The sequence below is a fragment of the Lolium perenne genome, chromosome 6, assembly GCF_019359855.2.
Source record: "Lolium perenne isolate Kyuss_39 chromosome 6, Kyuss_2.0, whole genome shotgun sequence".
NCBI classification, from domain to species: Eukaryota; Viridiplantae; Streptophyta; class Magnoliopsida; order Poales; family Poaceae; genus Lolium; species Lolium perenne.
Genome location: NC_067249.2, coordinates 247,859,843 through 247,871,653, shown reverse-complemented (window position 1 = coordinate 247,871,653; position 11,811 = coordinate 247,859,843). Strand labels below are relative to the sequence as shown.

General features: G+C 48.6%; 1 protein-coding gene across 5 annotated transcripts; it reads right to left on the bottom strand.

Moving 5' to 3' along the window:
- Positions 1-280: 280 nt before the first annotated feature.
- On the bottom strand, positions 281-9,740 carry LOC127305578 (uncharacterized). 5 transcript variants are annotated; one of them, XM_051336055.2, is made up of 8 exons: positions 8,405-8,874; positions 5,562-8,300; positions 4,414-5,450; positions 4,099-4,218; positions 2,837-2,953; positions 2,562-2,651; positions 1,432-1,539; positions 281-749 (listed from the first exon to the last, which is right to left on the bottom strand). In XM_051336055.2, the coding sequence occupies exons 2-8, from the start codon at positions 8,221-8,223 to the stop codon at positions 702-704; spliced, it is 4,182 nt and encodes a 1,393-aa protein (XP_051192015.1). In that variant the 5' UTR covers positions 8,224-8,300; positions 8,405-8,874; the 3' UTR covers positions 281-701. The 5 variants fall into 5 exon arrangements, with proteins under 5 accessions (XP_051192015.1, XP_051192016.1, XP_051192014.1 ...); XM_051336056.2 differs by having other exon boundaries at positions 4,414-5,441; XM_051336054.1 differs by lacking the exon at positions 8,405-8,874 and adding an exon at positions 9,566-9,740 and having other exon boundaries at positions 4,414-8,300.
- Positions 9,741-11,811: the final 2,071 nt, after the last annotated feature.

Here is an 11,811-nt window from a genome sequence, read left to right as displayed (position 1 = left end):
CCACCATGTGCAGAAACACCTTAGAATCAGTCCATAGGGTATCACCAAAATCAAATAAATAAAGTCACAAGGTTCGGGCACTAGAAGCAATAGAAAGGAGTAACAGAAAAAACATTTCATAGAACTGAAACATTTACATATCAAAGAAGCATCACCACTGTGTAAGTAAATGAAGTTAGTATATCAGGAACCTGTCATCTACTACTCTATAGTGTTAGGTTAGAGATTCTGGTTGCTCCCTTGGTGGATAGGGAACCTGCAGTAGATCACAAAATGCTACTGGACAACACTCTACTTCTACTACAATGTTACCGCAAATACAAGTCAGATGTGAAGGCATTACAACAAAAGGCAGAGAACTGCTCTATAACTTACAACAGGTTTCCGGTTTTTGGCACATCGACATCCTCAGTTTGTGGGCTGCTATACAAATAACACTGACAGGTTCGTTGTCATGGTGAATCCATGATTTGTGCACTTCTCTCTTCCATGCGAGTTGTACAAATAGAAAAGGGCATGGGAGCTGAGCTAGAAATGAAAAATAAATTTTGGGGGAAGGAGGGACCTAACAAACGGGAGAAAGAAAAGAGAGAGGGAGCAGGAAACAAACTGAAGATACATATATGCACGGTACAGTTACAGAAAACTAACAAATGGTGTGTTACCTCTATCTTAGTTAGACATACTAGAAATTAAGCTGTTCACTCTGTTTCTTGTATGAGTTGTGTCCTTAGGCTGGACTCATGCACCTGTTCAGAGGAAGATTAAGTTAGAGTAAACAGAAAATCACTTCTGCATTTGTCTTTAGCCTGGAAGAACAGCTCATCCTATTTTAGCGTTGTGTGAACATGTAGCTACCTTTTGATACTCATCAGAAATAATAATAATAATAATAATAATAATAATAATAATAATAATAATAATAATAATAATAGGACTATGTACTCTAGAAATTGATCATACATACTATGCACAGGTATAGATTTATGATGCAGTGCATGATAACAAAAAGAATAAACAGTCGGATGCGATGATCTGCTTAACAAGCATTTCCAACACAAATATAAAGGGGGTGGCAGAAAATCCAGAAGATATCAATATAGTCATGTTTTGGTGATTAAATGAAAATTTATTTTCCAGCCGATAAAGAAAAGCTGAACACCATTGCTTTATGTTTCAGTCAGTGTCCCAACATATGTTAGCATCTTATAAAAATGTTTCAAGCACCTGTGACCTCCTTCTGAGACTTTGATAAGCAGTTTATTGCAAAAAAAAAATATAGCAAGGATATTTATTAGGAGTGCATAAAATATTCCATGCACCATTACAAGTTAAGAAAAATATATTTGATACATGGAGGTAAGCATTCACCAATGTACCGGTCAGAATAAGAGAAATGATGACAAGATAACTCATATAACAAGCTTGTACCTGTAGTGCTGCTGCAGTAGCCAAGAGTTCTCTGTACTCATTAAGTGTAGTGCTTTCTTTAGCAGCAACAGCTGAAAGTTCTGTGACCAGAGAGTGTGTAGCCTGTAACTGCAGAGCACAAGTCAATGGTTAGACACCTGAAGGTCAATGCTCTTTACTGGAAATGCTTAATTACCAAAAGGTGGTTGCAATTGATGAATCGATCTAAGTAGTTTACCCAGCATAGAAAATCATCGGCCACTTCCAGGACACCGTTATTTTCTGGCGTTTGCCAAAACACACTGCTCGATTGTGTCTTTGCCGGGCACCATTACAATTTCGTGGCACATTTGCCAGAACACACCACCTAGCCAAAAACGGAAAGTTTTCCACTTTTACCTGGGATGATTGGTTTTGAAGAAAAAATGCAAAACTTTCCGTTTTCGGCCAGGTGGTGTGTTCTGGCAAATGTGCCACAAAATTGTAATGGTACCTGGCAAAGACACAATCGAGCGGTGTGTTTTGGCAAACGCCAGAAAATAACGGTGTCCTGTAGCAAATTTTCTCAAATTATTAACACCGGGACTCAAACATCAATTTCTAACAATTTTATGGAGTAGATTCGGGAGGAAAGATCAACTGGCATAGTTAAGTTTACATAAGAGTGGTTACATTTCCTCTATGCACTAACATGGTTTTCATGATAGACGCAGTACCAGATTACCAACTTGGCCAGAAATGAACTGGCCAAAAAGCTAGCACAATGCCCCCACCCTCTTACAATTATTATGGCCACATGATACCACCATCAGCACTGTCACAAGTCTAACAACCAGGACCTCCAGAACATCCATTTTTATCATAATAACTGAATGATTATGTGCTCAAGAAATGCCAGTCTGCCTATACAATTAATAGATTTTTTCTCTAACAACCAGCTCAATGATTAGAAGATATTCTTTCATTTTATTAACCTATGTACTTGTATGAATTAAAATATCAAAACACAATGGAAAGTACAAGTTTTACGTATGGTATTATTTCAGGACAAAACAGCTAATTTTTTTTTTTGTATCCACTGGAACACGCCAGTTTCACTGAAGTTGCTACTTGTCATGAAGCAGTAACATAAAAAGACCTTTCACTTTTACCTTTGTTAGCAAGTTACAAACGGAAGAACCCATTGCTTGCATAATGTCAACTGCTGAACTGACAGCGTTCTTAACAGTAAGTACATCAGCCTGCAAGAGATACACAATGAGCTTCACTTCACATTTCACAGCTAAAACAGCAAAAGGGATGTACGAAGGGAAACTTTTTAGCATGTAGACAGGTTAGTTTTACTCTAGGAGAGTCATCATACTCCGAGTATTATGTTTTCTGATTCTAGAAAGGGTTCATGTCTTGGAAAGGGGACTGTTAATACCTTTGCTCCTCCTGTAACTGGAAGGCGCAATGTACTTGCTCTAAGAGCTTCAATTGCACCAGACAATGAAGTAGAATGATCTGTTTCCAGCACTGCCCAGTGGTCAAGGTAGTCCATCTGCATCATGAAAACAAAGGATGCAACAGCGAGGTCAGACTTAGGAGGAAACACAAGCTTTAATACAAGTAGTTTTGTCTTGCACTAAATAGTAGTTGTGAGCACTTGCTCCTTCAACATGTTCAGACTACATAAGTTGCTTAATGAAATAGTAGTATGACCTATGAGGCTATGAGGAACTTGCCTTCGCCATGTTCATTAAGTGAGGTCAGACTTATGAGGAAAGACAAGCTTTAATACTAGTTTATCTTGCGCTAAATAGGAGTGAGCATGTGTGCGCCATTGCCATGTTCAGACAATAGAACTTGCTTTAGACTTATGAGGAAACTCAAGCTTTAATACTGGTTTATCTTGCGCTAAATAGGACTGAGCACTTGTGCGCCCTCGCCATGTTCAGACAATAGAACTTGCTTAATGAAATACTAGTACGTGAACATGCAGAGAGAAGTCTTCCAACTTGTGGCAGGATTTGGAAATGAAGACATGAAGTGTCGCACATTTCTGAATGATAAACATATTCCTACAAACAAAGCAACCATCTGACTAGGAAAATGTATCTCGATCAAACAGACATGATCACAAATTTAACATTTATTTTGTGTTTGGTGTATTCCGAAAAGCCAGGTAATATGAAAGCCTTCGCCATGTTCAGACAATAGAACTTGCTTAATGAAATACTAGTAAGTAAACATGCACACAGAAGTCTTCCAACTAGTGGCAGGGTTTGGAAATGAAGATATGAAGTGTCGCACATTTCTGTATGATAAACATATTCCTACAAACAAAGCAACAATCTGGCTAGGAAATTGTATCTCTATCAAACAGACATGATCACAAATTGAACATTTATTTTGTGTTTTATGTATTCCGAAAAGCCAGGTAATATGAAATCCTTCTTATACTGCTATTTCCTGAGAATGCATTTATTCAGATGGAGGAAAGTACTTGTGCTGCCGCATTGATGCACTCTACTAATGCCCATAACATAAGTATAACACTTCACTAATGTTTTAAACAGAATGACACATTTGTAAGTTACGATGTAATATCATGCACAATGATAATGCAAATATTACGCTAACCATCAGAGAAAACAAGTGTGCTGCATGATAAATGAAAATATCAGAGATCTTAACACATCTTACTTGTTCTTTCAACACTATTCCCAGTTTGACCTCTTGCCTTAGCCTTTGTACATAACTTCTTTTTGTAACCATAGAGTCAGACATCCTTGTGTTACTATCCCATACACTGTAGAGCATGGTCTGCTTCAAATGAATAAATGAAGTAAGAAAATGAACACACATAAAAATGACAATATCATAAAGTAAAAGGTGTTTGAGTTTTGACAAATCCTTAGTTATCATTTTTCCAGACTTCTTAGCAGAATATGGCAAATCATTTAGGATAAATGGGGACTGATACATGTAATGGGTAGAAGAACTAGTGTTAGTGTTTACCTCGGCACCCATCTTCTGGATTGATAGCATTTCATCTACGTAAGCATTTGTAAAACGCCATTGCAAGTTCCTATTATATAGAAGGCGCAACTGATGGGTATCTTCCATGTGGCTTGGGCTCTTCTTTCCTCTTGTTGCATCACCGATGTAGCTCAGAATAGAAGAGGGAGAATCGGATCTACCAGAACTACATGGTGAGACAGGTGTTGAAGGTCTAATCCTCAATGGGCTCGGCAACCTCCTAGAGGCAAATGCTGATGTTGATGAAGTCTTGGTTGGTGATGAAGGGCGTAGTAGACCACGTGATGGTGAAGACAGTGTCCTTGCCAACTGCTTTGAAGCTCCAAATTTTTCTGAATTATTTGAAGGTGCAGCTGGACTTGAACTAGAGTTCTCCTCTTGACTCCCATTTCCATCGGCAGAACCTGGGCTCCCAACATCACCTGATGAAAGCTCGCGGCCTTTTACTCTGCTATAAGCAGAAGGCATCTTCCGTGGTGAAATTCTACATGATTGCACCATTGAAGAGATCGGTTGTTTGTTATCACCCAGATCCACACTTCTTGACATGGCATTAGCACCATCTGGTCCCAGTATTTTTCTTGTAGAAACCACTCGTGATGGAATTATTGAAGATATTTGTCCATTGCATTTGTCAGAAAAATCCATGCTTTTTGACATTATATTAGCACTATCCACTCTTGCTATTCTTCTGGGTGACATTCCACGTGATGGTACTGAACTGGTTATGGGTCTCTTTTCTTTCTCAGCAAAATCCATGCTTTTGGGGATTGTATCAATGCCATCAGATGCAAGTCTCCTCCTTGGAGAATTTCCTCGAGATGGAATCTTCACTGAGATGACTCTGCTACGTTCATGAGTTGCATCCACATTCTGTGACATATCCTTACTGACATCAGAAACAGATCTGCTAGGTGGTCTATCTTGCACCGCAATGGACAAGGATGCTGCACCTGTGCCTACGCTACCAGAATGTGTGCTTTCTGAAGTTTCATCACTACAACCATCTGCAGTTACTGAAGTAACTTCATCAGCAAACTCGACAACTTCTGCTTGAACATCAGTACCATCAAGTCTACTGTATGAAGTCTCGCCAGATGCGGATGATGAGGGGGATCGTGCATTACCTTTGTCCACAGAATCCATGACGGGGCCAGAGGCAAGCCCACCTCTCTGTAGAGTCACACGTGAAGCTCTTGAAGAGGTGGATGGTCTGTTATCTTTATCAGCTAAATTCATGCTTCTCAATGGTGCATGAATGGAATTCGAGGCAACCCTGCTTCTGGGTGAAGTCCCTCGTAATGGAGCTGCTGAGGTTGATGGCCTGCAGTCATTACCAGCAAAATCAGTGCTCTTCAACAAATTATTGACACCATCCGAGGCAAGTCGTCTTCTTGGTGAAACCCCTCGTGATGCCAGTGACGAAGCAGAAGACCTGGTTTCTTTTTCAACAAAATCTGAGCTCTTTGATATAACTTCTACATTATCAGAGGCAAGTCGTCTTCTTGGTGAAACCCCTCGTGATGCCAGTGACAAAGTGGAAGATCTGGTTTCTTTTTCAACAAAATCTGAGCTCTTTGATATAACTTCTACATTATCAGAGGCAAGTCGTCTTCTTGGTGAAACTCCCCGTGATGCCATTGACGAAGTGGATGGTCTTATTTCTTTTTCAGCAAAAACTGAGCTCTTTGATATAGCTTCTACAGTATCAGAGGCTAGTCTTCTTCTTGGTGAAAGCCCTCGTGATGCAGCTGACAATGTGGTAGGTCTGGTATCTTTTTCAGAAAGATCAATGCTCTTTGATATAACATTAAGACCATCAGAGGCAAGTCTTCTTCTTGGTGAAAAGCCTCTTGAACCTGCTGAAGTGGAGGGTCTGACATTTTTCTCAGGAATATCCATATCCTTTGGTATGGTATCAGCACCATCAGATGCAAGGCGGCGTATTGTTGAGATCCCTCGGTATGCAACTGAAGAGGGCACAGCTCTACCATCCTTTTCAGCGAAGTTGACGTTATTTGAAATGGAGCTAATACCATCAGACGCAAGCCTTCTTCTTGGTGACATACCGCGTGATGCAGCATATGAGGTTGATGGTCTATTACTGTCTTTATCAGCAGAATCCATGTGTTTTGATGTAGTACCAGCACAATCAGATGCCAACTGGGTTCTTGGTGAAGTACCTCGCGATGCCGTTGACGAAGTTGATGGCGTGTTAGCTTTATCAGCGAAATCCAGCCCTTTTGATATACCATCAGAACCAAGCCTTTTCCGCGGAGAAACCCCACGCAATGAAGATGACGTGGACGGTCTGTGATCTTTTTCAGAAAATTCCGTGCTTGGTATAGCATCAATGCCATCAGAGGCAAGTCTTCTTCTCGGGGAAACCCCTCGAAATGGAACTGACGAGACGGCTGTTCTGCTATCCTTCTCAGCAAAATCCATATTTTTTACGATAGCATTAACGCCATCGGAAGCAAGTCGCCTTCTTGGCGAACTCCCTCTAGATGAAACCGGTCTCTTCTCTTTTTCAGGGACATCAACGTTTTTCGATACAGCACCACCAATGCCGCCAGATGCTGGCGGCGTTCTAGGTGAACGTCCCCGCGACGAAGCTGGGGAAGAAGCACGTCCATTGAGCCTCTCGGAAGATTTCGTTGGCTGCGATGTAGCATTGGGCATGCTCGATACTGACACACTTGGTGAAATGCTCGGTGATGATGAAACTGCTGATGAGAATGCAATGTTATCTTTTTCAGTAAGATCCATGCTCTTCGAAAGTGCCCTCAAACCACCACCTGTTCTTACAGGAGAGACCCCTCGCGATGGAATTGCCAACGCTGCAGGCCTGGCATCTCTACCAGCAGTGCCGCTTCTCGACGAATCAGCCGTGCCATTCGAAGCAGACGATGTTCTCGGCGACTCCCCTCGCGACGAAGAGACCAGCCGATCGATCTTGTCGGCGAGATCAATGCTCCTCGACAGGGCATCCGCGGCGGACGACCCCGACGATGCCCTCTTCGGTGAAGCGCCGCCGCGCGACGGAATCAACGACAGGGCAGGCCTGTTGCCCATCCTGTCAGTGAGATCCACCCTCCTCGACATGGCGCTCCCGGACACCCTGCCCCCCATCATCGCCGGCCAGCGGTGGTGGTCGATCATCCTGGTGTGCGGGTTGTCCGGGTGCTGCTCGGCGGCGCTCCTCCCTGTCATCGGGCTCCTCTTCCTCTCAGCTGCTAGTGATGACGACGAATCCCTGGCCCTGGCCTGATCCGCCGAGGATGAAGTGCTGGTCCTCCCCGCCCTGGACTCGAGCTGGAGGGAGGAGGAGAGGTTCCGCATTGACGGCCACAGCCCGTCCGGGGCCCGGCCGCCGCCGCCGGAGGAGGATAGTCTTCGGGGAGCGCTCTGCGTGTCGGAGACGGCGTCGCGCACGGGCGTGGAGGAGCTGGAGGAGGACGAGGTCGGGCTGGACGGCGCGGACGAGGGCGAGGTCGGGGCGGAGATCCTGGACGGCGGCGCGGCCGCCCTCGCGCCGCCGGGGGCTGGTCGGGCCGGGCTCCCGGAGCGCCGCTCCGTGGACTGTGACCGCTTCGCCTGCGGCCCCGCGGCGGCCGCCGGAGCGGCGGCGGCATTCGGCGAGGGGTGGCGCCTCGGGGTCGACGGGCGGGCGGCATTCGGCGACGGGTGGCGCCTCGGGGTGGCCGGCCTGCGCCTGGCGGGCGCGTCGTCGTCGGCGTCGTGGTCAGATTTCCGCAGCAGCAGCGGGCGGACTCCGCAGGCGTCCATCCGCGCAAGCGCAACCACCGCCCGGGCTCAGACCCACCCGCATTGACAGCCGCCACCAATCCACCGGCCGTCAGCACCTGCAGCAGAGCAAGGGAAATGTTCATCATCAGGACCCAAAAGAGCAATCTTGCGGAGGAATCGGGAGGGAATTGGAGGTCGGAGGCGGGCGCGGGGCACGGACCAGATCGACGGGCTGGCAGATGGGGCGGGATTCGGTGGTGGGGGGAGGGCCGGAGGTGGTTTTCCGGAAGGAATTCCTCTCCTTTGGCAATAATTTACGCGTCGTAGGAATCGGAGCGTCTCTTTCGGGGGAGGGAGCGGGTTGGTGGTGGTGACGACTACTCACTGCTCTGTCTCTCTCCGTCCGCCTTGGCCTCACGGGAACTCCACGCCCAGCTCCTGCTCCAAGTAATGGCGAACCCAAGACAAGCCGCGCTGCGCTGCCAGTCCAGAGGGGGAGAGAGAGGGAGAGGGAAGATGGAGTAAATGGGTGTGGGGTGGGGGAGGCCACCACTTTGCTTGCGGGGGGTTAAGGACGGAAGACGCGACTAATTTCAACTTAACTGCCATCATCAGGACAAGCAGGCCAGGTCGCCATTAAACTGTAGGATTAAGCCTGATTAATCAATGCGAGTGGGGGGCCTCTCCCCATCGTGAAAACCATTAAAAAAGCTCGCGGTAAAAAAGAATGGCAGCTAGCTGGGATGCATCAAGGAGTAGTAGTAGAAAGAAAAAAGCAGAGGGAGAGAGAGAGGGAATGTGGCCGTTGGGTGGCGCTGGCGCGATGGCAACGGCTAGCTACGGAGCGTGCGGCATATGGCGGGCCCTTCCTCCTCTACCATTCGCCTTCCTCGGCGTCGCCGTCGCCGTCGCTGGGAAACCGACGCGCGCGGCCAACCCGGGGAGGCAGCCAACGCTCGAAACAAAATAAAGGGAACGGAGGCCCCCAGCGCCGACGAGTTCCTCTCGTTCCAGTTCCAGCCCTCCAGGTCCACGACCTCGGGCGCGGATAATAAACAGAACACAAAAAATATTGGAGGCTGGGAAACCGCGCGCACCCGGCGGCGCGACCCGGGGCGGGCGGCGAGCGGCGGATTTGTATATTTTCTTGCGGAATTGTCGTGCGGGTCGCAGGCAGCCTCGCAGGGACATGGGACATCTCGGCAGCTTTCGCGGATTCCAAGTTTCCAGCCGGCCCCGACAAGCGATCGGGGCAAGGCCGCGCGGCGCAGCTTCTTCTCCGGACCAATGCCCCGCCCCCGCGGCCGCGACTCCCACCTCCCAGAAATGTGTCGCGGCCCGAACCCGAAATCGAGCGAAAGAGATGCGACGGGATGCTCACCTCGTCCTGGGGAATCGCCGCCGCCGGGGTATCGCCGCGCCGAGGCCTGCTCGAAGGGGTCGGAATCGAGGTCGATCGGCGAGGGCGACCCGTGCGTGCGGTGGAGGGAATTGGAGAAGGCAAGGGGAAGGGGACGACCGGTCTGCCTCGCGGTTCCCCGAGGACAGCAACGTGGGTGGGACGGAGACGGAGGAACCTTTTTTTTCTTGTTATTACGGGATGACGCGTACGCATGAATAAACCAAATTTCTTATTTTTAAAACAACGCAAAAGACTTTAATTTTCTTTAACAAAGCAGAAGTAGAGCTTCAACATTTTATTAGCGTGAAACCAGCCAAAAACCTGAACAAGTGCCTCCGGCGACCGTTATGAAACACGACCGTCACGGGCACACAAAGCCACCATGACAACCCAGACAACATACACACACCACTTGAGCGAGAAGTCGTAGCTGCTCAAATGAAGACTCTCGATAAACCATAGCAGCTCCGACTTCACACCAAATAGAGGCCGAGATGAAGAAACTCGGAGGCGCCGGAGCCAAGGTCTTGACGCTACCAGACCATCGCTCAACACCACCATTGTTGCCACGCAAGCCACCACACTGACCTCTCGCATCATCGACCACCCGTCGCGATGCCATGCAAGTCCAGACTCGGGACAGCATGTTGGGAAACACAATCTTCAAGACCACGCCCTCGAGAGGAGAAGCGATGTGAATCGACGCCGTCGTCAGGCCTTGCACTACAAGGTCTAGGCTTTCACCCGAAAACTATGCTTCGGGGGCGGAGGAGGTGGAGAGCTCCACGATGGCCGCCAAGAGGATAGCGACATCCTCAGCTGCCGTGCTGTCAGCTTTCGCTCGAACCAACATCCCACGTTGCACGACGAATATGAGGGAGACCCAGCATCGCCGTCCTGCGAACCAACTGTCCCAAGCACCTCCCAAATGGCGACGATGCCACACCACGCAGGACCACACACCCCACCGCAGCCAGAAGCTAACGGGCCAGATCGAGCCGAGCCCGCCACGGCTAGATCTACCACGGCATGACGCCGCTGCGTTGAAGCAGCCGCCAATATCCGGCAGACCACCACACATGAAGGAGGAATAAGCAAGGGAGAGGGGCTGCCACACCTCCCTACTGTAACAGAACCACTTTGCTAATCAAGTTATGTTGCTGGTTTGTTCATAAGCATGCATGCATTTGCATTCAAATTGAGAAAATTTTGCACTAATATGTGTTGAAACAATGTTGCAAAATGTTGTGGTTTGGTCTCATAAAATTTTGGTGCAAAAAGCCCCTTAAAATTTGGGTTTAAAAACACTAAAAATCCCCAAATTCTTCCTCTTTTAAAAATTTCACAGAAAACCTGAAGACCAGGGGGTTTTCGCAAATTCCCCCCCCCCCCCTGTTTTCTTCTCCACGCACGCACGCAGGCAACTGCCTGGCGCCCGCGCGGCTGTCGATGGCGCCGGCGGCCAGGATGGCCCCCGCCGCCCCCTGACCCCTTTAAAACCCTCGCCGCCGCCAGAGAGCAACCCTAGCACGCCCCATTTCTTCCCCCTCCTCTTCTCTGTGCCGCGCGGCCAAACCCTAGCCCGGCCAGAGCTCGTCGTGGCCGCCGTTCTGCGCCCCCCCTCGCGCAGCCGACGCCGCCATCCGCTCCGCTCGGTCGCCCGCAGCCCCCACGCCAAAGGAATCGACGCGGAGCCTGCGGCGCCGGAATCGGCCGTCCCCGACCTTCCCCGAGCCGCCGGCCACCGCCTTTCGCCGGCGATTCCGGCCACCTCCCGCGACGTCGTCAAGCTCCACGTATTCACGGTGAGCTTGCGGTCCTCCTAGTACCCGCCGCTCGCCCTATCTCGCCGCGTAGCGCGCCGGCGACGTGCGCCTGCTGGCCTCCCGCGCGAGCTCGTCGGAGCTGCCCCTCCGGCGACCATTGGAGGGCGGCGCTGCCCTCTTTTGGTTCGCGGAGCCCGCGCGCGTCAAACGCGCGTGCCCGCGTGGCCCCTGGCGCCCTGCAGCGTCAAGGCCGTGGTCGATCTGACCGGCCATGGCCATTGCTGACGCCATGCTGGCGTCATTATGACATCAGCAGGCCTTTTTCCCATTTTTCTCTATTTTCTGTTTTATTATTTTCTGTTTTAATTATTTATATGACATGTGGGGTCTGCCTGTCAGGATTTTAATCATTTCTAAATATTAAAATGCTGATAGTGGGTCCAACTTGTCATACTTTTA

What these genes read in the sequence shown, in the direction of transcription:
- LOC127305578 (XM_051336054.1), bottom strand. Translation starts at nt 8,223, where the DNA reads ATGGACGCCTGCGGAGTCCGCCCGCTGCTGCTGCGGAAATCTGACCAC. An exon ending in TTTGTAACTTGCTAACAAAG is followed by an intron (nt 1,540 to 2,561) that starts GTAAAAGTGAAA and finishes TGTGCTCTGCAG; the next exon opens with TTACAGGCTACACACTCTCT. An exon ending in CTACTGCAGCAGCACTACAG is followed by an intron (nt 750 to 1,431) that starts GTACAAGCTTGT and finishes TCCTCTGAACAG; the next exon opens with GTGCATGAGTCCAGCCTAAG.